At 38.2% G+C, this 27,004-nt stretch overlaps 1 protein-coding gene across 3 annotated transcripts in view; it reads left to right on the forward strand.

The window, feature by feature from the left end:
• The first annotated feature begins 629 nt into the window (after positions 1-629).
• dipk1a (divergent protein kinase domain 1A) overlaps positions 630-27,004 on the forward strand; it is a 39,058-nt gene continuing 12,683 nt past the window's right edge. Inside the window, exons 1-2 of one of the 3 annotated variants that reach the window (XM_012960387.3) lie at positions 630-821; positions 25,833-25,926. Coding sequence is in view for 2 of the 3 variants with exons in the window: in XM_012960388.3 (XP_012815842.1) it covers positions 25,924-25,926 (3 nt within the window). In the remaining variant the exon portion in view is untranslated. 3 annotated transcript variants of the gene reach the window in all.

Raw genomic sequence — 27,004 nt, forward strand, 5'->3', positions numbered from 1 at the left:
TGAGCCCTATGGGAGACTTTCCTTGGGCCAGGTTGGAGCTGCAGAGTGCCATTGATTCCTATGAGAGGCTTCCAAAATCATGCACTGAAGTGTCAAAGTCAGAAAGGTTTTTTTGCCTTTTCCGATCGTTCGGATACAAACATTTTGGAACTTTTGGATCATACCACGATATTTTCGTACGACCTCAAAGCAATCAGAAATGTTCATATTTGATACGATTTTTTTCTTAAATGTACTTATCACAGTCCGAAATTTGGACTTGACTGATAAATCAGCCCCTACGTGTCAATTTGTGCGTGTACGCAGGAGCCCTGAGGAAAGAAAACAGTATGGCAGCTCCCGTGCATGAATATACTGCCATATAGCGCTCTGTGCGGCTCACCTAACTTCACAGGGTTTTTTTTAAGATAATAAACGAGATTAAAAAAAAATCATTTGTAGAAAAGCTTGTATTTTGTCTTTTTAAACGACGCCCCCTATCAGTTAGCCAATGGAAAAAAACAAACAAGTAAATCATCTGAACTACAACTTTTTAGCATCCCCCCGGCAGCAATAACTCGTACTACAACCTCACCCGACGGCCAAATCTGTCACTGAACTATGCCGGGAATTCAGCGAGTGCAGCAAACACCGCGATAAGCCGGCAGCTGGGCCGAATCTCGCGAGATGACTGCAGTCTCCAGCCTTGAGCTTCCCCACAGCTCCTATAATACCCAATGTGCGGCGCTCACAGAGAAGGAGCAGCAGAGGCAGCGGGGAGGGCAGAGGGAAAGGCAGCAGCAGCCGCAGGCGCCTTACTGACCATGCGAGCTCCAGCTCAGGTAATCCCTTCTCTCTATCCGCTCATGTCATTAAACCTCTGCCTTCCCTCACATAGAGGGATCTGTAGCCCAGACTGGGCAGCTGGAGTTTCTTGGCACGATTATCTGGATCATTTACTGACTGCTAATACTCAGCCTTTGCCTAGCATTTTATTTGGAGGTTTGTCGGCGATACAATGAAGAAGAGCTAATGGATGCATGTATGGCTGTGTAGCTGTTAAATCCGTGCAAACTGCAGCCATGCACATTTTTACTGCAATAATGCTGTTAATAAGGTTTTTTCTTATGAGTGCAGGGAAGGCTTTTGCAGAATTGCACCTTTTACAGTTACTCTCAGTTCGTATATAATAAGGCATTTAATGGCCCTCCAGCTGCTCTTCATTCAGGTTGCAGACCAGCTAGGGAAATATCTGGATTCATGTCTCGCCTGCATTGTGTAACCACTAATTCATTCTGTTTTAAATACATCTGCTCTCACTTCATGGTGTTATAGCTTTGCAGAACTAACCAACCCTCTGCTGGATCTAAACTTAGAGCTGTAGTCATGTTCTGCCAGCACTACAAGATATAGGGGCTGATTTCCCCTTTCTCTGCTAGAACTCAGCAGTGTCCTGCTGACAGTTACTTTTGGCAGAGAGGAGGTTAGGAATGCTGTGAGTAGTCATTACATAGTAACATATGTGAAATATTAACAGTGCTATTCTGGGTATCAGGAGACTTTGCTGCTGGCATAAGGCTTTTGCTGCTTCTAAAATCCTATTTTGCTGAATGATAACTGATCCACTGATCTTATTTTACATATTCTCTGTTAGCGCCGTTTAAAACAATAGTTTGTGTGCAGTATCTTGTAGAGATGATTTTATCTATTTGGACTATACTTATCTTACTTCTCCTGTTCTTCCCTAACCTTGTTATGCCTGCCACCCAGATACAGAAAGAGAATCTGTCATGCCGTTAGAACGCGTTTGCCTTTTAAGCAGCTGGCACTTTGGGGGGTGGGGGGGCTTGAGAGAAAGTGTCCCATGGCAGCTGAATTTGTGCCAGTATAGGATCTGATATGAAGTTGGCTTTGTGGTAGCACAGCAACAGACATCTGGGCGATTTTCTAACCTCGCCAAATTGGGCAGCATGGAGTGCAGCCCACTGGCAGCTCTTTGCTTCATCTTGTGCTAGATAGAACCCTCTTTATTCTGGGAATCTGTCTGCTCCATGATGATTCTGGCTATAAAAGCTCTTTCACTGAACATGATTAGGAACAAAAAGGAAGCGGATACAAGTCAAAGGCTTCGCAACAGAAATGTATTGTTTCTGCAAGTTCAGTTGTAACAACTGCTTGTGCAAAAGATAAAATCCCACTGCTCACTATGGTGCCAAGAAATGTATTTAATCACTTAGCAATCATTTTTTCATAGCAACACATTTCTGCTATGATTGTTCTACAAATCTTTTAAAAAGCTTGAGCATGCTGTGACAGGTCAGTTATGAACAGAGCCAGAACTTACCTTCAGGTACAGCAAATTATACCCCTAAAGCCCCCCCTTACATTCAGGTTTAGACCCAATCAGATTTCCCTGTAGGTGCCGGAGGCTAGATTATGCAATAATATCAAAGTTATGGTTGCTGAAAATATTGGGCATAATGTCCCAGCCAAGAGACAAGATAGTACTTTGGTTTTTTTTTATCATGTAGTACAGCCTAGGTCCATAGCAAATACTCCTCCTTTTGTTATGACCTTGAATAGACATTTAGAAGTCACTCAAAAAAACAATAAAGTAGCCAGAATGTGTATTAGACCGCAGAAGAACCTCCAACTTATTGACAGACTAAATAAGGTCCATTTAAATAACCTATAGTTTGTATGTAAGGCTACCTCAGCACTAAATCAAAAGAAGTGTACCCAAACATAGCAAAATAAATTTAATTGCAAATTCAGTATTGCAAAAAAAAAATTATGTTCCTATGGCACTGTCATGTTTTGCTCAGCCTGTGTGAGGTTTGTTAAAGGCATGGACAGGGCGAATAATTCTGGCATGTCTCCAATGAGCTTTTACAAAGATTGTACATCATGTACATCAGCCCCAGTGGTGCTTGCAGTCTAAGGTCACTTTGTAATATTCACATAATACATTGGCTTAATTTGACCAGGAGCTAATTAACCTGCCGGTATGTTTTTTGAACAGAGGGATCTTAGACCAGAGAGAACAAACTCCTTGCAGATAGTGTCGGGGCCAGAATTGAATTCCAGTGCTGCAAGGCAGCAGCGTTGAACACACCATTCCACCCATACAGTTGCAAGTGAAACTACTGATAAGACACAAGCTTTGTTGTCTAGATCAGTGATCCCCAACCAGTGGTTGAGGGGCAACATGTTGCACTTCACCCCTTGAATGTTGCTCCCAGTAAAATTACTGGCTTAGTGGCAAGTTTTGGCTGCATAAAACGCATTGTAATGCCAAACAGAGTCCTATCATAGCTCTTATTGGGTAGCCTTAGGATTTTTTTTTAATGGCTGTGTTGCTCCCCAACACTTTTTCCATTTGAATGTGGCTCACACAAATTAAGGGTTGGGGACCTCTGGTCTAGATAGGCAGACACACACACACCTCCACCTTGTGAGGCACATCATTATTAAAGGGGACATTTACCCCGCACATTTTTTTTTTTTGGTTCAGTTATTTTCAAATAATACACAGAAATGATTACTTTTTTAACACTGTGTTCTATCATTTATTTTTGAATGTTTTCCTGATATTTACATTTAAAGTTTCATTTTGCACCCTTTCATGTTTCCCATGAGCAGCTTGATTGGTTAGTTTGCTACCTTGGTAAGCTGTTTTGCTACACTAGCCGATACATTTCTTATCAACATTGAAGGAATGTCGGCAACTAAATTATCAGTTGCTCTGTGCCATACTTTAGTAAACTTGCTAAGCATGCTCAGTAGCAACTAAAGCCTCTAACAACTAATGTTTAAAAATAAATCTGGCCATACATGCACTGTTATAATCTTACAAATCTAAATCTCGTATGATTTTCAGATTGTATGTGGGCTCCAAACTATCGCTCCGATAATTTTCGTACCATGACAATTAGTCGTTTGGTCGATCAGACAGGTTAGAAGATTTTGGTTGGGTAACAATAAAATCTATGCATGTGTCTGCTGATATCCTTGGGTGACCTACAATGCATTTTTGGGATATCACTTTTGTACGATTGTTGCCTGCCAATTATTTTTTGTTCAGAACGTCCTCCAATTTGTTTTTTAGTACTTTATCTTTCAATTTAAATCTGAATGTTAGTTTTAGATCATTGCATTTAAATGTACAATTGATATCTAAACATTCATCAGAAGAAGACTAAAATCTGAACGTGTTTGGCCAACTTAAAAGAACAGTAACACCAAAATATGATAGTGTGTAAAAGTAATTACAATATAATGTACTGCTGCTCTGCACTGGTGTGTTTGCCTCAGAAAAACTACTATAGTTTATTTAAATAAGCTGCTGTGTAGCCATGGGGGCAGCCATTCAAAGGAGAAAAGGGACAGGCTACTAGCAGATAACAGATAAAGTCCCATTATATTCTACAGAGCTTATGTTATCTGCTATGTAACCTGTATCTTTTCTCCTATTTTTCCCCTCATGGCTACACAGCAGCTTATTTATACCAACAATAGTAGCGTTTCTGTAGAAAACACACCAGTTTTACCAGTACAGGGCAACAGTACATTATATTACACTTTCATTTTTTGGTGTTACTTTTCCTTTAACAGTGTAGTGAATCTCCCACCCCCCACTCCTAAAAGAATGAGGAAATGAAAATCTAAAGGTGGCCCCCCAGACCGAGTCAAAAGCTTATGGACCATGTGTGGAGCCCTCCCAACAGCCTGCTTGACCAATATGTTGACCAACTTTTGAAAATACCACTGAGTGCTAACTGCATGAGCATGGTCCACAACCAGTGTGTCTACATAGGCCCATTATTTGATCCAGTCATAAGCTTGTTTGCCCACCTCACCAAACAAATGCATGCTTAGACATATAGCTGGCTTTAGAAACACAAAAATAAAAAGCAGTTGAGTAAAGTCATTATTTATTGTGTCGTTTAAAAAAAACTAGGGTTGCAATGAATCTAGGATTTGGTTCAGGATTCTGCCTTTTTCAGCAGGATTCAGATTTGGCTGAATCCACGTGACTGGTCAAACCAAATACTTAAAATCACGTGACTTTTTGTCATGTCAACACAGAAGTTACACATTTTTAACCCCGCACTGCACCCAAGGTTCTTTTTAGCCCTTCCATGCAAATTAAGATTTAGATTCAGTTCAGTATGCAGATTCAGGGTTTGGACAAATCCTGAAATAGTGGATCTGATGCATACCTAAAAAAATGATTTAATTCAAGAGGGTATTGGGAAAGTGAGCAGCCTATATAAGTATGTTGATGTGTATTTATTGAGTGGTGTGTTAGTCCAGCTCACCCAGCATCTGTCCCTTTTTTCACATGACTGTTCTAAAGCTGGCCACACACATGGCTGAAACAGCAGATAAGGAGGTAGAAACAATAGGATTTCTACCTCCTTCTGCCGATTCAGCCCTGACGGCAGATTTTGGTCAGGCGCCTTCTATGGCGCCCGATCAAAATTTTCTAACCTGGCCGATCGGCGAGTCGTCCGATATCAGCAGCTTCCTGCGATATCGGTCAACTCGCCGACATGCCATACACGCACCGAATATCGTACGAAACGAGGTTTCGTACGATAGTATCGGTGCGTGTATGGTCAGCTTAAGGCCTAAAGGAAAATTGGTCAGTCAAGGCACAGCCAACACGGTCAAAAATCTATAATTTAGAATGGTGGAAGGTATGATTCTGTCAATTTCAATAAACATATTTAAGACCAATGTGCTGCATACGTCTGTCTTTCTGTTCTGTTTCTTGCAAGCATCTTTTAAACAATATTTTTTTAATGTTCAAATACAGTATATTCAGTGGTAGTAGAAAATAAACAATAATCAGGAAAGTTTTGTTCTTCCTGGGATTAGTTGCTTAATTAGATATTTCAGCAGCAAAACTCATTTTAAAGGAGAAGGAAAGATAAAAATTAAGTAAGCTTTATCAGAAAGGTCTATGTTAGGGGTCCCCAACCTTTCTTACTTGGAGAGCAACACAAGCATCATAAAAGTTCATGGCGGTCTCTAAGAAGGGCTAAGATTGGCTATTAGGTAGCCTCTATGCACCCTATCAGCTTACAGGAGGCTTTATTTGGTAGTAAATCGTGTTTTTATTCAACTAAAACTTGCCACTAAGTCAGGAATTCAAAAGTAGACTGCCTGGTTTGTGGGCACTGAGAGCAACATTCAACATTCTGGTTGGGGATCACTGGTCTATGTAAATACAGCCATAAGCGCTCACAGAAACACTGCACTGAGTTCTCGGTCAGAAGATTTGTTGTCTCTGTTTTCCTGTTCCAGAGACATGCAGGTTTCTCCCCTCTCCTGCTCCCCCTCCCTCAAGAATGCTAAGAACTCACTCCCCCCCCCTTAGGAATGTGGATCTGAGCCAATCAGCAGGAAGCTTTCTCATAGTCTCACACACTGAATATGTACATGGGTCTTGGTCTGGGTGCAGGAGCGAGGCATTATGGGAACTTCCTTTACAGAGCTTAGCTATTTTTTTTTCCTACAAGGTTTCTGATCATCTGAACGGGAGAAATATGGGGAGACTTAAGGGCACTATTGAGAGAACCAAAGGAATGCCTGCAGCTTAACTCTTTATTAGCCTTTCTTCTCCTTTAAAGCCCCCTGAATCTACCAGACATGGACTTGTTTTATTCCAGTCAAGGCACTGCCTGCAAGGAGTGTGTGTTTTATCTTTTAAGGCTAAAGTCACAAAGGGCAGATTCTCTGCCTGCAGATATATGCAGGCCAAGAATCCACCCCTGTGGTTCAAAAATCTTATTGTCGTGCCTGCACCCGGAGCCATTGTGTGGGCCTGGGTGCAGGCACACACAGCGGAATTCGGCATGAAACTGTTCACATATGTAGTTTCACTCCTTGTGGCACTGGCTTGAGTGTTACTTTGGAATGTCACATTCAGGACAAAAAAAATGCTTTTTCAACTTTAAACAAAATTGTATTTGAACCTTAAAATCCCCATGTTCAATATATTTTATATACAAAAATGAAGGGCATAAAAGCAAAAATGACATGTTCCAATAAAACTCAATAGGAACTTGTCAGTATTTCTAAAGAGTTGCAGCACCAAATTATTTCTGCCAGAAGTCCCCCAAGCCGCCCCAGCCCAGCGATACTTACCTGAGCCGACACTCATTTATGGCTAAAGGCTCCTCTGCTGTTGCATCAGTCATGCTGGGCTGTAGGAGGTGTGATCCTTACATAGGCTGGAGTTATTTTTATTTGTAATTAGCCTGTAGAAGAATCATGCTGCCCCAGCCTAGCAAGAAGTTGGGGGCACCTTTGGACAGAAATATTTGATAATAAAACAGCAACTAAAAAATCCAGTTTCCACGACTAATCACCATGACTATACCTTCATTAAAATACACAAGAGTCACCGCGTGCGAAATGTACCGTGCGATACAAGATGCTGCAACTTTTTAGTGTGGCTATTGGTCTCCGCAATTGGATTTAAAAAAAATCTTGGCAACTAATCACCCCATCTGTCTTCTCCCTTAAATGGTGGTGGAATTTTCTACCATTCAGAAACAAGCTGTGAGTTTGGAAAGTGAAGTTGAGGCCTGACTCGCAGTCCTCAGCAAATTAATTCTGTATTGGCCTGCCTTGTGCATTAGAGCATTAACACTTGTTTCCAGAAAGTAGGAAGCACAACTATAGCAAAAAGGTCATTGTATGTTGTAGCCCTAAGATTTGTTTTTACTGCTGCCAAGGACCAGCCTAGACTTTTATTCCACTTTCACCAAGCACTTTTTTTCATCCCTGAATACATTTTTAAAATGTTCCAGGTAAATAAAGATATTGCTTTTACAACTGTTAAACCATAATACTCATTGTAAACTATAGAAGCCCCAGGTTGATTGTAAGCAGTGCTCTTTTGTGCAATGTCAGATTAACTATATTGCCATGAAATAGAAACCTTTTCTTTATTGGGAACTTTCAGTGTTTTGTAATGTGATCAAGCTCCTCTGGGCAAGATGAAGTCAATATACAGGCAGTTCATCAAATGGCTTCGGTCGTACATCAGTTTTATTATACCGACTGTTTGAATAGGCCGACAGCTTGGTTGTTTCTTCAAAATCAAATTACAGTGTTATTATTAAAGATATAAGAATTTTTCCTCTTATTTTTTACATGGTTCTCATGAGCCCTTTTACATTCTGATGTCTGAATCCCATGGCCCAACACCAAAGCAGCAACACAATTATTATTGCTAGTTAAAGGGGTGGTTCACCTTTAAGTTAACTTTTAGTATGTTATAGAATGGCCAGTTCCTAGCAACTTTGCAATTGGGTTTCATTATTTGTTCTTTATAATTTTTATTATTATTATAATTATTTTCCTTTTTCTTCTGCCTCTTTTCAGCTTTTGAATGGAGGTCACTGACCCTGGCAGCCAAAAACTATTGCTCTGTAATGCTGCAATTTTATTATTATTGTTACTTTTTATTACTTATCTTTCTATGCAGGCCCTGTACTATTCATATTCTCACATATTCCCAGCTCTTGTTTAAACCACTGCCTGGTTGCTAGGGTAAAAGACCCTAGCAACCGGATACCTTCCAAAAATACCAAATGTAGAGCTGCTTAATAAGAAGCTAAATAACTGAAAAACCATAAAAAATGAAGACCAATTGCAAATTACCTCAGAATTTCAATGTCTACATCATATTAAAAGTTAATCTAAAGTGAACTATCCCTTTAAGCACCTTATTATTGCATGAACTTTATATGCTCCTTTTCAATTATTATAATTGTTTATTTTTTTTTTTAGTAGATGGGATTTTTCACTCATATATCAGTTTTAATATAATTATAACAAAAAATGTGACAGAAGAATTGCAAGTTACTTTGCACATGTAAGTGATTTTAATGCAGTCTAATGTTGCTTTTGACTGTAATTACCAACTGGTTAATAAACAGGCACTACATAAAATAACTGATTGGGTCTCGGTACAATACACAAAACCCTGTATGCTGTGTTTAGACTAGCCCTGTCATAATATCTAAATGCATCTACTAGAAGTAACTGAACCATGAAATAGGAAATGGCACTATTATTTTGAGTTTTTCTGTTATTTTAAACTTTAGTACTGTTTTTAGTCATACATGCCCACATATAGTCTATATGAAACAGTGTTCTACTGTCTATTAATGTCACAAGTTGTACATACAGTGGAGGAAATAATTATTTGACCCCTCACTGATTTTGTAAGTTTGTCCAATGACAAAGAAATGAAAAGTCTCAGAACAGTATCATTTCAATGGTAGGTTTATTTTAACAGTGGCAGATAGCACATCAAAAGGAAAATCGAAAAAATAACTTTAAATAAAAGATAGCAACTGATTTGCATTTCACTGAGTGAAATAAGTTTTTGAACCCCTACCAACCATTAAGAGTTCTGGCTCCCACAGAGTGGTTAGACACTTCTACTCAATTAGTCAACCTCATTAAGGACACCTGTCTTAACTAGTCACCTGTATAAAAGACACCTGTCCACAGAATCAATCAATCAAGCAGACTCCAAACTCTCCAACATGGGAAAGACCAAAGAGCTGTCCAAGGATGTCAGAGACAAAATTGTAGACCTGCACAAGGCTGGAATGGGCTACAAAACCATTAGCAAGAAGCTGGGAGAGAAGGTGACAACTGTTGGTGCGATTGTTCAAAAATGGAAGGAGCGCAAAATGACCATCAATCAACCTCGCTCTGGGGCTCCACGCAAGATCTCACCTCGTGAGGTGTCAATGATTCTGAGAAAGGTGAAAAAGCATCCTAGAACTACACGGGAGGAGATAGTTAATGACCTCAAATTAGCAGGGACCACAGTCACCAAGAAAACCATTGGAAACACATTACACCGCAATGGATTAAAATCCTGCAGGGCTCGCAAGGTCCCCCTGCTCAAGAAGGCACATGTGCAGGCCCGTCTGAAGTTTGCCAATGAACACCTGAATGATTCTGTGAGTGACTGGGAGAAAGTGCTGTGGTCTGATGAGACCAAAATAGAGCTCTTTGGCATTAACTCAACTCGCTGTGTTTGGAGGAAGAAAAATGCTGCCTATGACCCCCAAAACACCGTCCCCACCGTCAAGCATGGGGGTGGAAACATTTTGCTTTGGGGGTGTTTTTCTGCTAAGGGCACAGGACAACTTATTCGCATTAACGGGAAAATGGACGGAGTCATGTATCGTGAAATCCTGAACGACAACCTCCTTCCCTCTGCCAGGAAACTGAAAATGGGTCGTGGATGGGTGTTCCAGCACGACAATGACCCAAAACATACAGCAAAGGCAACAAAGGAGTGGCTCAAGAAGAAGCACATTAAGGTCATGGAGTGGCCTAGTCAGTCTCCGGACCTTAATCCAATAGAAAACCTATGGAGGGAGCTCAAGCTCAGAGTTGCACAGAGACAGCCTCGAAACCTTAGGGATTTAGAGATGATCTGCAAAGAGGAGTGGACCAACATTCCTCCTAAAATGTGCGCAAACTTGGTCATCAATTACAAGAAACGTTTGACCTCTGTGCTTGCAAACAAGGGTTTTTCCAGTAAGTATTAAGTCTTTTTTTGTTAGAGGGTTCAAAAACTTATTTCACTCAATGAAATGCAAATCAGTTGCTATCTTTTATTTAAAGTTATTTTTTCGATTTTCCTTTTGATGTGCTATCTGCCACTGTTAAAATAAACCTACCATTGAAATGATACTGTTCTGAGACTTTTCATTTCTTTGTCATTGGACAAACTTACAAAATCAGTGAGGGGTCAAATAATTATTTCCTCCACTGTATAATGCAAAAATACATATAAAACTCCTCAGTGATTGGACAGTTTCACAAAGAAAATGCACTTTCTGTTCTGATGTATGGAACAGCCTTCTTGCAGTTTCTTTAGACTCCAGTAGATATTCCTTTAGCACTGCATTTTGGTATGGCATGATATTTGCTTTAAATGAGATCTGAACAAGTCTCAGGCATTATTTCTTTAGGCATCCCATCTATTATATAGTGCTGGGGAATATTTGAATAGTTTTGTATTTATAATTACAAAATAATTATAAGGATAAATCAGATACAATATTTTGGATTTAAGTTAATGTAACCAAAGGATGCTGCTCATGAAACAAAAGCAAATACCTTTGTTAGAAACACAGTGCGAATGTTAAATGATTATGCAAAATTGAGAATTCCATATTCTAACCAAGGGCAATTGGGAAAATTGTTTATACAGTACCTACACTGGTAATCTGATATTTTTACACCCAAGAGTAACAAAGAAAAACATCTGTCCAACAAATTGCAGGTGTAAATTAACAGAAGTGACTCATTTATGTAGAACTGAAATAACTACTCATGTATTTAAGGGCTGTGACATTGCACATAGCAGTTGAACCCCTAGTCCAGCAAATCGCCGAAAAAGCCTCGCGAGGCAACTTCGGCGATTTGCCGAGATCGCGCCGCCGCGTGTGCCATCCCACCGGTGACTTACATTTTCGCCGGTGGGATGGCAGGTGATGGCAACTCAGGGAGATTAGTCGGCTGCGAACAGGGAGTTTTGTCGCGGGTGACTAATCTCCCCGTGTGCCAGAGCCCTTAATCTCCTCTAGCATTAGCAGTTAATCTCCTCTGACCAATTTCCCACTGGCGATAATGTAAATTGCCAGTGGGGAGACATATGCACTGCTTCGGCTTTCGGAAGTTGCAAGCGATGCGTATGTTTTCCCACTGGCGATTTACATTATCGCTGTTGGGAAAGCATTTAAAGGAGATAAGTCGTAGATTAGTCGCCTTGTGATTAATCTCCTCATGCGTCATTGCCCTTAAACTCTAGCTGTATCTTTCCATACTTTGTCTTTATAGAATATCTTTTTTTAATAAATAGCCGCCGGGAAAAGTTAAGTTTTTTATGGGGTTGATGACAGGGACTTTTAAGCAGACACAACTGCCAGATGCTGAGTAATGCATTATAATGCCAGTACAGCAAATTCCTTTACATTATGAGGACAGAATGCTTAAGTGTTCAATCACATTTTCAATATTTGGCACTTAAAGACAGATATTCTGCTTTTTAAGTAAAAAAAAAAAAAAACAAAGATAAAATTCTTGTACTGTATGCAGAATTTTAACTACATAATTGCATGAAAAAGCTCAACATAGCCAAATACTTTATAGTATAGTAACTTTGGCCTGTACCCTAGAGGTGAAATAATAACTGAGAAAGAAAGTAAGGCAAAATGTTTCTTATTTTTGCATACTTTATGCATTCATGCAATATAATTAATGTTAGTGATGCTGTACAGGTATGGGACCTCTTATCCAGAATGCTTGGGACCTGGGGTAGCACATACGTGCATGCATGACATTAAGGGAATGCTAATGCTACTAGTCATGGATTTATTTCCAGAGTTGCATCGATAACTGCAACTGACTTGTGCAAAGTAAATTGGATGTTGATGCTGTGTGCTAGAAGTGACACTATTCCAACACAAATAAAGGGACTTAAAGGAACAGTAACACCAAAAAATTCAAGTGTATAAAAGAAATTCCAATATAATGTACTGCTGCCCTGCACTGGTACAACTGGTGTGTTTGCCTCAGAAACACTACTATTGTTTATATAAAGAATGCAGCTGTGTAGCCATGGGGGCAGCCATTTGAAGGAGAAAAGGCACAGGCACATAGCAGATAACAGATAAAACACTATTGTATTCTACAGAATTTGTCTGTTATCTGCTAAGCAAACCTGTGCCTTTTCTCCTTTTTTCCAGCTTGAATGGCTGCCCCCATGGCTACACAGCAGCTTATTTATATAAACTATAGTAGAGTTACTGTAGCAAACACACAACTTTTACCAGTGCAAGGCAACAGTACATTATATTTAATTTACTTTAAAACTCTTTAATTTTTTGGTGTTACTGTTCCTTTAATACAGTACAGTTCTGTTAACCTTCAGTGTTTGGTTTGTTTAAATATTTAAATGACTTTTTATTGACCAAACTAGTGTCTTTCTTATCTAAAGCTCCACCTGTGAACACAGCATTAACCTTTATCATTAAATATTGTTGCTCATGTGCTATCATACTTGGACAAGGCCCATCTTGTCCATGGTTTTTCATATCTAATATGTATCTAAAATTTGGGTTAACTCCTTTCATTTCGTGATGTTGTTTGTTTTAGAAACTACACCCTGGATATTCTGATAAAATGACTTATTTAAGTCCAGTGCTAATGTATGCTCCCATTATTTAATCAAACTAAGAATACCTAATGTGGAAGAAACATAAATGTTAAAACACAATAAAGACCATGATGCATTATTATTAACATAAACCTGAAACTGATGCAGAATTATTCTCTGCTGCGCATTTGTATATCAGTAGTCCAAAGAAATAAAACTTTAGTGGTTATCAACAACTCTCAGTTTACAGTCTTAGATCAGATGCGTATTACCTAGCTACATTATTAGAAAATCTGGATACACATTAGTATTAGATGGTAATGTATCTCAGGCAGCTTTTAACTTCTGATAAGAAACAGCTGAGTGGTCCAAGGCTTTTGGTTTATGTCTTATCCTGCTATTCAGACAAATACTTCATACCCCCCTCTATCCTGGGCCTAAAGTAGCATTCTGGATAATAGATCCCATACCTGTATAAGGATGGTTACACATGGGCTTGCTTTTGTTCTTTTTGTTTTGCCCACATGTTGGGGGAACTTCTTTTAAATGACTATACCTTTAGAAACTAGTGATGGGCTAATCTGTTCTTGTTTGCGTCACCAAAAAATTGTGAAAAGGCGAAAATTCCCAAAATGCATTTGAGTCAATGGATGTTTTTTTCATAGTGAAACCTGGCTAAAAATTTTGCTCATCATTATTAGCAACTAGTTAGCAGTTAGTTTTGTTAGAGAGAAAAAAAATAAAAGCAAACTTTTGCAACATGGCTGGTATATTTATCAGTATAGAATGATGTTTTGTCTATTATTTTTTTACAAACCTAGGCTTGCTTTAGCTGAGGTAGTTAATCAGAAATGCCAGATGGCTGAGCAGTATTCTTGTACAGTATGGGATCCGTTATCCGGAAACCCATAACCCAGTTCTAAATTACGGCAAGGCTATCTCACATAGACTATATTATAAGCAAATAATTGAAATATTTGAAAATTATTTTCTTTTTCTCTGTATATAATAAAACAATACCTTATAAACTGACCTATCATGTAATGCAGCATAACTTGGAAAGAAACTTTTTTTTTTTTGTTGTTTTCTTTGTCACGTGGTGTATTGTTTTTATGATCAGGGCAGAATCGGAGAAAGCAAACTTTCTGTTGAACTTAGTTCAGTAAGCCGTTGACTTGTCAGGTGATTGCAGCGGAACGTAATTCAATAAGCCGCTCACTTGTCAGGTGGTTGCAACGTGTAAATGCTGAATGCCATGTTCCAAGTTAATAGTTTCCTGACAATTAAGTGCACCTCTCTTAAAGGGGAATCACCATACAAATGTGATGATTTTAAAGAAATACAAGTAGCTTTAGGGGCAAAATATTCAAAACTGATCATGTGCCTTTGACTTTAGGGTGGCTGTCACCCAGCACCCTTAGCAATACATCCTTGAGTTTGCCAAGTGCCTAATTCAGTTTTACATACATTTATATAAAGATAAGCAGATCAGCTTGTCATATTGGCAAGTATTTGGTTTGGTGTTTAAGCTGATTTAAACTTTAGAGCCTAACCTTCTGTTCATACTGAAAATGTAATCAGCCATTGGAAGATCTATAACTGCAATAGACCGCTAACTCTGTCTGACTTCTGTTTGTTTGGACCCATCAGGCAGATAGATATAATGCCGTTCTTTGGCCCTGAGGCTGACCAGTCTGACAAAAGAGACGTAGATGCAATTAAAGAATTTGGGTTCTTTGTTAATATTTTTCTGTCATTGCTAAGGCCAGTAGCATTTTCTTCATGATAGGAAATGTGCAAATTGATGTCCATGGAAGGAGTTAGAAAAAAATCAGTATTAATGTGTGTACAGGGTGCAGCAAACTTCCATTTGTTTACTGATGGTTGAAGTTTTGGTTTGGCAGTTGTGGCTAATTAAAAATATTGATAACCTTTAGAGACTATAAATAAATGCATGCAAAGCAGTTATTGTCAGAGGGTCTATAAATTCAATGATTTGTGCTGAATATAATATTGATTGGGCAGTTTTAGACGTTAAGGAGATTTAGCAGGCTACATCTTGTAACAAAGTGAATGTTCTCAACTGTCAATATGGTAATTTTATTGACTTTAAATTAGAAGAAAATGGTTGCTCTTTCCCCAGGGGAGTGTGGCATCACTTCCTAGTGATGTCTGTATAATATTTAAATAAGAATCATCTGTATTATTTTTTTTTTTGTCAACAACATTGGTAAATGAGAAAAACAAAGCACAAGAGAATAGTGCAGAAGAGGTTTTCCTGTGTGTTTGTGTATTGCACATGAGGCCACTAAACCAAAATTATCACTTGTTCCATCATAAAATGTATACACAGAAGGAATAAGGAGCCACTGTGTCGGTGAAGGGGCAGACACATGGATTGGATTCAGGCACCAAAATCGGCTGTGTGTGTCTGCTCCCAGGCTGACACAGTCACCTTTAAGGAGACAACATTCATATTGGCTTAATCTTTAAGAATGTTGGTGGACACTGGCAGACTGAACACTACAATAGTATTCTTCCCCTTGACTAGCTCTTCATTTTAACTAAATTAAAAATCCCATATTAAAAATGTTGTTTTTTGTGATATTTTTATTCTAAAGCACTGAAATTCTCATCAGTTTTCCAGGCAGATGGTTTTTCAGGTCAGACAGATGACACTAGTGCATCTCAATTATGAAATAGTCCCACAGTTTTTCAGTTGGATTGAGATTCAGGACTTTCACTGGATATTGTCAGAATTACTCCTTTTTGTTCTTGAACCACCATTTTTTACATTGGCCTTCTGTTTGGGGATTATTGTCCTGCTGAAAGATTAATTCCAATATTAATTTTTTAGCAGACAGAAATAGGTTCTTTTGAGACATGTCAGCTAACATGGATTACACTCCATTTAATGATTTAATGTTAATCCCCACCATTGAAAAAAGGTATGCACCTGAAAATCTTTAGAAACTAACAACATTACCAATAGCAAGTATTGCAGTTGGGTTCTGCAGCCAGTTATGTATGTATGTATATCTTTATTTATAAAGCACTACTTATGTACGCAGCGCTGTACAGTAGAATACATTAATACAAACGGGGTTAAAGATAATGGATAAATACAAAGTACAACAATAAATACAAATAAATACAAGGTACAGTTGCAATAAGAGTCAAGAACATGATGAACGAGGTCCCTGCCCCGTAGAGCTTACAATCTATATGGGAGAATCATACAATCAGTTATGGCTTTTATATCACAAAGTATGGCTTCCTGCCCCCTCCACTCAATGGATGAAACATACACAGGATAGTTTTTGTGCTTGTGCATATCATGAAAGAAAAGGGTATGCCCCCAGCTTCACTTCCAGACATACCTACAAGTGTCCAGTGGCAGGCCACATGGCATGGTCAAGATTATTATTATTTACCAACTAGTCAGCAGGTAGCATGTACTAGTCACCATAGATGATATGGAAAGGTTTGCGTAATGCTGGCGGCCTGAATGGTAGACTTAGCGAAGAAACCATTGCTCAAAAAGAAGCATGTAAAAGCACATCTAAAACTTGCTAAACAGCTTGTATTTGTGGAAAATGTTATGTTGTCAGATGAGACCAAGAGACCACTTTTACACTAAATTTCAAAGCAATAAGAAAAGCTGGCCATTCACGGTAAGATCCACTCACTTGGCGAGGTCGCCAAGTGAGCAGATCTCCTCCCAATATGCCCACCTACTGGTGGGCAATATCAGGCTAATTCGAATTAAAACTGCATGTATAGGTGACATTGAATTGGGGGCTGCATCAACGAGCTGATGCAGTCCCCGGTCTGAAAGAAAAATCAAACCTGCCCGATTGAGATCTGGCCAATTTCAGGCCTGTCGTTAGTGCCCATACACAGACACATAAGCTGCTGAATCTGTCTGAATGACCGATATCGGCAGCTAAAATCTGCCTGTGTATGGCCACCTTAAGTCTGACGTTGCCTACACCTCGAAAACCCAATACTTACATGCAGTCACCAAACTGTAGATATGGTGTTTTTTGTAATTCATGACAAATTACAGATTAGCACCATAGGCTATGAAAAAAACAAATAACAGAACCTAGCGCAATATTGTTAACACAGAACAAACACCAGGGTGTTGCAACACAATTTATATGTGTGTGCAAAACCATAAGAAGTCTATGGCACACGGGGAGATTAGTCGCCCGCGACAAATCTCCCTTGTCACGGGCGACTAATCTCCCTGAACTGCCATCCCACCAGCGAAAATGTAAGTCGCCGGTGGGATGGCACACGCTGCGCAGGCAATTTCGGCAATCTCCCGGTGTGCCAGAGCCCTTAAAGTGCTGTAGTAATTATTGCAAAATGTTAGTGTTTTCTCCAAGCATAAACTGATAAAGACAAGGTGCTATCTTGAAAAAGTAAAATTATATAAATAATGTCTTCACAGAGAAAAGGAGTACTCCAAAGTTGATACTGATATGCTGTTTTGAAAACAGGAATCTTGTAAATTGCTAATGCCATAGGGATTGTTTTTGGATAAAGCACTATAGCACTTTGCTTTATTTAATTTAACTTTTTGAAGAAAGCACATTATCACCTTGTTTTGTATCATTTTATGCTTGGAGAAAGCACTACAACATTAATCATTAAATCTGAGGTGCACAAGCATCATCAATCTAACCTGAGATACCTAGAGCAATCTGCCTAAGGAAAAATGGGCCAAAATCACTCCACAATAGTGTACAAGGCTAAATCAAAGTGGTAAATGCTGCAGAAGGTGGCTGTACTAAATATTAAATAAAAATTGAATAGAATATTTTTGCAAACATTATATGTATTATATGTTTTTGTTTATTTTTCCTAACATGGCTCATTAAGAAGAACTAAAGTTCCAAAATAATAACTGAGAATAACATTTCAGTGTAGGAATTTTAATTCCATAAAATAAGAAATAGTTTTGCAAGGTACTTTATCTGTAGATTCTTTATTAATATGTTTGTATGTTATGTATAAAACCAAGTAAAATTGCTTGGAAATGCAAAAACTACCCATTTACTTAGCAACCTAGAAGGCATATTAATTCTGCCTGCATTATTCTTCATTGTGTGTTGGCAGCATTACACAAATTAGTCAATAGATGATGCAGAGGAAGAGGCGTAATGCTAATTAAACCAAGAACAGTTGTCCTAGCAAATCTAGGAACTGCTGTCTGATTATGTGCCATTTGGCACAATTAACTCCAATTCTTGGCTTCCTGTTAGTATTAACAGTAAAAGATATATTTCCCTTAAGTTGGGGAGTTTTGTGGCAAATTTCAATCAGCAGCCATTCCTTGTGTTAAATATAGCAAATACAGTTCTCTTGTCACAGGTTTACCAAGGTTAATTAGAATGAACACTTAATGAAACAAGCAGATGAAAGAACCCTTTGATTTTGTTTGCAGTGCTTGTAAAGTTTTCTAATTTGTCAAATAATTATGAAATTATGCATAAACAGAGTATGCAACAGACACAAGCGTCAATGTATTTAGATTTAAACTGCCTGTTTAAACTTGCCTCCCTTTGATTGCCTAATAGGGTTTGCCATGTTTTCTATATACAATATAAAAAGAAATGAGAATCAAAAAAATCTTTGCTCTGAAACCTTGGTTTCCATTGTCATTCCAATAAAATTAACATTTTCTCTGTCTTCTCTTGGTCAATTATATTGGGACAGTGGATAGGGGTGCACAGTAATGCACGGGGAAGATTGGGGATAGCAATTCACTAGCATTCTTAATGGCAGTATGGTTATTGGAGAAATTGGTCTTTCATTCTGCACATGTTATGTTACAGAAAGTTAGCAAACAGTATATTTACACTGCATATTTAATTTAATAGAGTAAATGTACATATATTTGTACACCAAAAGGGTATGCAAGATAGATATACAAGTAGGCATCCAAAGAAACAATGGGTTAAGGTTCAGATTTCAGTGGGTTATTTACTGATCCTTTGTGTTGAGCTGAATCCAAAAATTATGGATTCAGTGCATCACTACAACATAGGAAGCTGCATATGCATAATTACCGAAGTAGAAACAAGCATATGCGTGTTTATAATTCCATAAGGACAGAATATTTAAAACAGTGGCGGTATGCAACCATCAGGAAAAGGCTTTGGGGTTTGAAGATATTAATGCACTGAACACTTGAATTTGAGGTTTATTTGGAATATAAATGTAAGTAAACCTAAACTATTGTTTCTTTATATTAATGATTGATTTATTCTCATTTGTAACTTGTGAATAAACACATCTAGGCAGCATGATGGCCCTGTGGTTAATATATTCCCTTGTAATACTGGTCGCACAAGTCACTCTGGATATTTTTGTATCTTCTCCCTAGGTTTCGGGGTGGGTTTCCTCCTGATACTCTGGTTTCCACCCACACCTGAAATACATACAGGCAGGTTAAATGGCTTCTGATTAAATTAACTGTAGTGTGTTACATGATTGTAATAGCGACCTGTATACTTAACTGGGGCAAAAACTGTCATGGTGTGTTTGCTTCAAAAACACTACTATAGTTTTATAGTAGTATATAAATAAGCTGCTGTGTAGCCATGGAGGCAGCCATTTAAAGGAGAAGGAAAGGTAAAAACTAAGTAAGCTTTATCAGAAAGGCCTATGTAAATACAGCCATAAGCACTCACAGTAATGCTGCACTCTATCAAAAGAAACACAGGATTTCTTGTCTCCTTTTTTGTAAACATTTTCTTAGGGTATCTGACTTCCTATCTCAGAAAAATCCTTCATTCCTGGGGAGTCTTTGCATTTCTCTTCTCTCTCCCTTCTCCTGCTCCCCCCTCCCTTAAGAATTCATAAAACTCACTCCCCCCACCCTTAGGAATGTGTGATCTGAGTTATAAAGGTTAGACTGCAAACAGGAAGATATGAACACCAAACTAAAATCAGAGAAAGCTTCTAGGGCTCTTTACTTAGGTATGGCTAGGTGCTATCATATTGTTTTGGCTTTTTAAAAACAAGCTGTGGCTTAGCTGGCCAAGCATAAGATAAAGTCTGCAGACAAAATTCTTCAATGTTTGTAAATATCATTTTTATCTAAGGTTTTGAATTTTTTACATTATAACATATTCATGCTCGTAAAAGGCTGCTGCATGTTGACAGAAATAAAAAGGAAGAGAAAAAGAATAGCAAAACAAGTAAAACATAAACAAGAACAATTTCCAGTGCCAGTGTCCATGATTACAAATCACAAGCAGTCGGTAGGAAATATTTCTTTTGGTTAATATAAACAATAAAAAGTTACCAAATAAACGTTGACTGCTGGTATCTAGAAGCACACTATTCACAGAGAAAGGAGGGAATCATATAATTGGTCAGAGTCCCTGTATTCTAGCAAAGGGCCAAAACAAACCTATTTAATTGCATCACAAAAGGAACAATGTCTCTTCAAACAATTCATAGAAGATATATTGTTACGTTGTTACTCTCTGTCCCACTAGCTGTATTCCTCAGACTTTGAACAACAAAATGGAACCTGCCTGTTTACTGAATTGCAAGGAAACAAAGCTTCAATCATTTCTATAGTAAAAAATTATTTTTTATTCAGCCAACATGATAGAAACTGATTTGGAACCATTTGTTAGGGTCACCTTTATTACAATTTTTCTTGATATGTAAAAAATTGGGCCAAAGGTATATTTTCCACATAATGTCAAGAATATGCATGGTTTTAAAATGCAGATATGAATTAGTACTTGGTTGGAAACCAACTACCTTCCTTAAACATTTCCACATCCAAATACACCATAGAATGTCAGTGAAACCGAATGCGTACAAACTATATTGTAATCATTAACATTTAGAACCTCTAAATAATGTGATAATGTCCAAAGCAGTAGGACATTGTCTATAAAACAACACCATAAAATGATTCTGGGATCATTAATATCAATTGACCTATGCTTGTAAATTATGACAATAAACCATAAATATATATGACTGAATTGATTTTAACCAGGTAAACAGTTATATATATTTAAGTTCATATACTAGGTAACTATTTTAATATGCCTAGGGTCCTTTAAATGAATGGTCTTTCACTGTGTGTGTACAATTACTCCAAGGAGTTTATGGTAATATAGGGTAAAATGTGTTATTAAAAAAGAAAAAAAAATTATATCTGTTTATGTACAAAAATGTGTTGAAGCTGACAAGTTTGATAAAAGGAAATTGGAAGCTGTTGGAAAACTCATAAGTGTGACAGCATGGTATTGAATAATACTCTAAGCATGTGTAGGCTGGTTTCCTTTGTATGGATAGCAGGAATGCAAGGTTGCTTGCAAAACAATTACTTGCTGCTTTCTTTTGATAGGATACATTTGCACTAAACTACAGGTTACATGAAATAGCCCTTTTATGTCTCTAAATAGAGAAATTTTGCATAGGGGCACCAATTATGTTGAGAGGCTCAGCAATAATGGATGCAACAGCAAGGTATAATTAACTGAATACATGAACTTTGTGAACCAATGAATATAACATGTACTGTAGCTGAATAAAGCAGAAGTGAAACAGTTAATATCCCAACATGTATTTTTCCAAGACAAAATCACAATATAATACCCTCCAGTAATGAACAAGGTACATTAATAAATGGAAGAGACTAGGCTGAAATAGTATATTTGTTATGGTGTGATATAGGGTTGTGTAGATGAGTGCAGGGCTCAGATGTAGATAGGCTGCTGTTATTTAGGTCAATTGAATATTAATATATATAGGTACACAGAAACACATTATCCAAAAAGCTCCAAATTAAGAGAAGGCCATCTCCCATAGACTTCATTATAAGAAAATAATTCTAATTTTAAAACATTATTTCTTTTTTCTCTGTAATTATAAAACAGTACCTTGTACTTGATCCTAAATAAGATATAATTAATCGAGGAAAAACAATCCTTTTGGGGTTTAGTTATTGTGTAAATAATTTTTCAGTAGACTTGAGTTATGTAGATCCAAATTATGGAAAGACCCCAGGCCCAGCCTTTGTTGTTCTGATTTCTTCTGGTTTTGACTCTTGCCTGTCCCTGCCTTATGAATCTCCGCTGCCTGCCACTGACCATTTGCCTGTCTTTGTCTGATCTTTTTGGTAGAGCATTTTTCAGACTAACCTTGGCCGTGTGTAGGATCCTTGTCAACTCCGCCGCAGAAAGTCTGGGGGCGTTGGTGAATACCGGGGTTGGCAGGGCTCTCCTGCTATACCTAAGAGGTTACTCCTGGCAGTTTACGGGCTCCTCTACATTACACACCCCAACAGCAACCCTGAGAACATGTATGGGTGGCACAGTGCCTCTGTGGATAGCAGGGATGCTTTGCTCCATTCTGGTTCTGAGTTTGATTTTGAGAACTCTCCACAAGTTTCTGTCTGTTATCCCTGTATTTATGTGGGCTTCTTCCTGGTACTTCAGTTTCCTCCTACACACCAAATACATACTGGCTGCATAATTGTATTGTGTGAATAGGAAGCTTAGTAAGCTCAGCTGGTGCAAGAAATGATGTGAATGATACACAATGTGTAGTGCTGTGTAACATGTAGGTGATATATAAATTAAACATAATTATAATGCTGTGGTTTATGAGGCTTAAAGTACTTTTAAGAGCTTATGCCAGTTTCAAAAGTGGTTTTAATGAGCGCCTGAGGGACATAAAATGTCAATATGATGGAATAACAAAGGGAATGGAGTAAATTTAGCAGCCTTGACATGGTAATGTGGAAACTCTAGGATAGTAAAGTGGAAGAACATTTAGATAAATGCTAGAAATGTGATGAGGGAGATGAAACCTGTGGTTACATATGTTCATGGTAATCAGCAGATTGGAGGAAAAAACTTGAAGAAAATCTGGAAGGTAATTAATGTTACCATAGAGTTGTTCTGAGATCCAAATAGTAAAAGTCAGCTAAAACAAAAGTGTGAGTGTGGAGGAGGAGAGAACAAAGCAAAAGCTAATATACAATTGTGTTTGGTATGGAAGCTGTGAGAAGAAGATGATTAAACAAGCCTTAGTTGAGTCAATGTGCAGAATGGTGTTACACATTTTAGAAAACGGGAATGGAGAACATCATTAATACATTATCTGGAAACCCATTATCTTGAAATCTCTGAATTTCAGGACAGCCATTTTCCATAGACTTCATTAGTAAATAATTCTAATTTTGAAAAATTATTTCCTTCTTTTCTGTAATAATAAAACAATACCTTTTACTTGAGCCCAGCTAAGCTATAATTAATCCTTATTTAAGGCAAAACAATCCTATTTGGTTTAATTATTGTTTAAATGATATTTCAATAGACTTAAAGTATGAAGATTCAAATTATTCCCCTTATTCTGAATAATAGGTCCCATACTTGTACCTTATGCCAATACATTTACTCTCAATGTAATCAGCACCTGGCTTTCTATTGAAATTGAGATCACTTACTTAAAGGAGAAGGAAAGGTAATAACTGAGTAAGCTTTATCAGAAAGGTCTATGTAAATACAGCCATAAGCACTCACAGAAACGCTGCACTGAGTCCTCTGTTAAAAGAAACACAGGATTTTCTTTTTTTTGTAAACACGATGTTTCAGTGTCTGACTTACTCTCTTAGAAACATCCTTAATTCCAGAGTCTGCCCAGTTCTCTCCCCTCTCCTGCTCCCCCTCCCACGAGAATGCTAAGAACTCCCTCCCCCCCTTAGGAACGTGTAATCTCAGCTATAAAGGCTAGACTGCAGGCAGGAAGCTACTTAAAATCGCAGCTGCTATCTTAAGCAAATGGAGAAAGTTTCTTAAGCTGTTTACTCAGGTATGGTAATGGTTTCTGCAGAATAAATATATTGTTCTAGGTGGCACTAATGTGGCAAATCTATTGGCAGTAAAATGCAAAAATGACTTACCTCCTCCTTTAAAGGACATGTAAAGGCTGTTTAATTAGTCCTTTGAAATCTTTAAATACCTGCCACACTGGTTGTCCAGAGGTTAATAGTAAGGCTGCAACATCTCCTTAATCACTTAGATTTCCTTCTCCTCTTGTAACCCACTCACCCCCCCCTCAGGAATTTGCTTTGATTTCTGACTTGCCAGACATGCTCAGTTGTTCTAAGCTCAGATTACTAAACACGCCCTCCAGTCTAGCAGCCAGTGAAGAGATGGCACTGCTGGTTTCCATAGAAACTCAGCTCTAGCTGTCTGCTTCAATTTTTTCTCCTAACCTCCTCTCCTGAGCTCAGCTAACAACAAAGCAGAACTTTTATCAGATTCTTGATAAAATGTATGTTGAATAAGGGTCTGTGTGTGTGTGCTGTTTGCAGATTTAAATGTATCTGATTATGTATCAGAGGAAAAATGGCCACCGGGTGAAAACTGCTATTTGCTTTAGGAAAATGTGATGGTGCTGGCAAACAGAGGGGATATATGCAGTACAAATGATGTCGTTTGGGTGGGGGAGACATGCCCAACTGATATACATGTAGGCTGTACATGTCCTTTAAGACTCTGCGATGGAGCTCCTCTTTCAAAAAAAATGCAGTGGCAGGTACTTTTCTTCTCAGCATTGCACTGCCATACTTGCCTTGTGAGGAATCTTTGGGCAACTTTGGAAAGCCGAAGCGACACATATATTTTCCTACCTGAGATTTACATACATACACGACGCTGGTGGGAAAGTATTTGAGATTAGACACCACTGCTAGAGAAGATTAATCGCGGGGCAACTAATCTCTTTGTGTGCCATCGGCCATAGACTAGAAGATCTGCAGAGAAAGGTGTCTTTCACTCTGTTATTGTGGAGGGCCAGCTTCAGCCTGGGTCGTTTAATATTTCTCTTGCTTACTGAGTATTCTCTAAGCACAATAAAGCAAATCTATTAGCATCATTAATGCATGCTGATGCACAGTGCTTAGATACTGATACTGGTGGAAATGGATATTTGTACAGTTAACAAATCTTGAATAGGCTTTCAGTGCTGGAATGTTGACATAATGCTCATTGTGCTGTTTCCCACTAGCTTAATTAGAAGGCATTCTCAGGAGGCTCTGTGTGATTGTATATTAACCACAGAATATTTTAGATATAGAGGTCAGCTGAGCAAACAAGTTTTTTTCTGATTTGTATATCTACAGTAGAACAAGTCCTAATTGTTTTACACTTTTTGATATTTATAAACACTAAGGCTTTCAAGTAGACCGTATATGTGGCTTATTGCATTGAAATTGGTATGTTGGCAAGGTGGTCAAAAAATATATATATTTTCATTCTTTGAAGGGTCTTTGCTGGAAGGTAGAATAGGTGCCACTGGATTAAAGGAGCAACCCTTACAGCCCTGTACTCAGAACTCAACTGGCAATCTTTGGATTCTGGCAAATACCAGAGGGGCTGCTGTAAGATGCCATAGACGGTCACTATTTATTGTCTAACACACGGCCTAATTTTTAAAGAGAAAAATCATATCCTTATAAAAGGAGTACTTGCTTGTTTAAAAATGTTCTCTATAGGAAATGACATTGATGTATTTTGGAGCTTTTTGGATAATAGATTAATCAACTGAGTATTTTCAGCATCATTTACTATCTTATTTATCTTACCAACAGATTCGATGCCTTTGCGCAAGCAGCCATAGCAGGACCACAGTTTTAATCACATCACTGATCTGAACCTGGAAAACAGTAATAGTTGTCTTTAATGGTAAGTGGAGCAATTTAGCATGTGCCAGCATATGGTGTGAGTAAGACTCTTCGTCGAAGTATCTTTAGGAGCTTTTAAAAAAGATAAGTCTTACATTGTGTTAAAGGATTCCATATGGGACAGTGGTGGATAAAATCCTCAGACAAAAAATATATATTATGGTTAATTCAAAAAGCATTTTATAACATTTCTCCCCTAATACTCTCTAAATTAACATTCACTGCATATAATATCCATTTTATTAATATGGCCAGGCACCTCAGGAGAACTTTCGTATTAGCTATCACATGAGATAAAACTGCATATAAATCAGGATTTCTTATTGTAATACGTTTTATAACAATAAGGTGACCAGGTCGCTGTTAAATGAAAGGCTTGTGTAAACTGCTGAGTGAAGGTCTGTGTTAGCTTCAATGCACACAATTATACACAGACACGAATCTGCATGGGTGTAACATAGAAGAAATAGAAACAGACCCTGTAATTGTTGATGGTGGGGCTCTCAACAAAAGTCATGGGGCCCCCATAGTACTTAGTTGGCAGGCCCCAAAAACCATCCAGGGGAATCCAATTAAAAAATTGGGCCTGGGTTATTATTAGCCTACTACTTACTACCCCTTGGGCCTACCTAGCCACACCTGTTATGCCCAAAAAGGTTTCAGATGCTCACCAAACTTCCTTATTCTTTAGCAATCTCACCCCTTTGCTTCAGACCCTTTCCATTCTGTATCATGTGCCCCTGATGGCATCCCTGTATGAGCTTAAAGGACATGTAAAGCCTACATTTACCTACAATGTATATCAGTTGTACATGTCTCCCCCACATAAATGGCATCATTTGTACTGCATATATCCCCTCTGTTTGCCAGCACCATCACATTTTCCTAAAGCAAATAGCAGCTTTCACCTGGGGGCCATTTTTCCTCTGATACATTATCAGATATATTTAAATATGCAAACAGCACACACACACACACAGACCCTTATTCAGCATACATTTCATCAAGAATACAGGCTCACACAGGCAGAACTGTCTCTGATAAAAGTTCTGCTATGTTTGAGCACTGTAGGTAAAGTT

The sequence above is a fragment of the Xenopus tropicalis genome, chromosome 4, assembly GCF_000004195.4.
Source record: "Xenopus tropicalis strain Nigerian chromosome 4, UCB_Xtro_10.0, whole genome shotgun sequence".
NCBI classification, from domain to species: Eukaryota; Metazoa; Chordata; class Amphibia; order Anura; family Pipidae; genus Xenopus; species Xenopus tropicalis.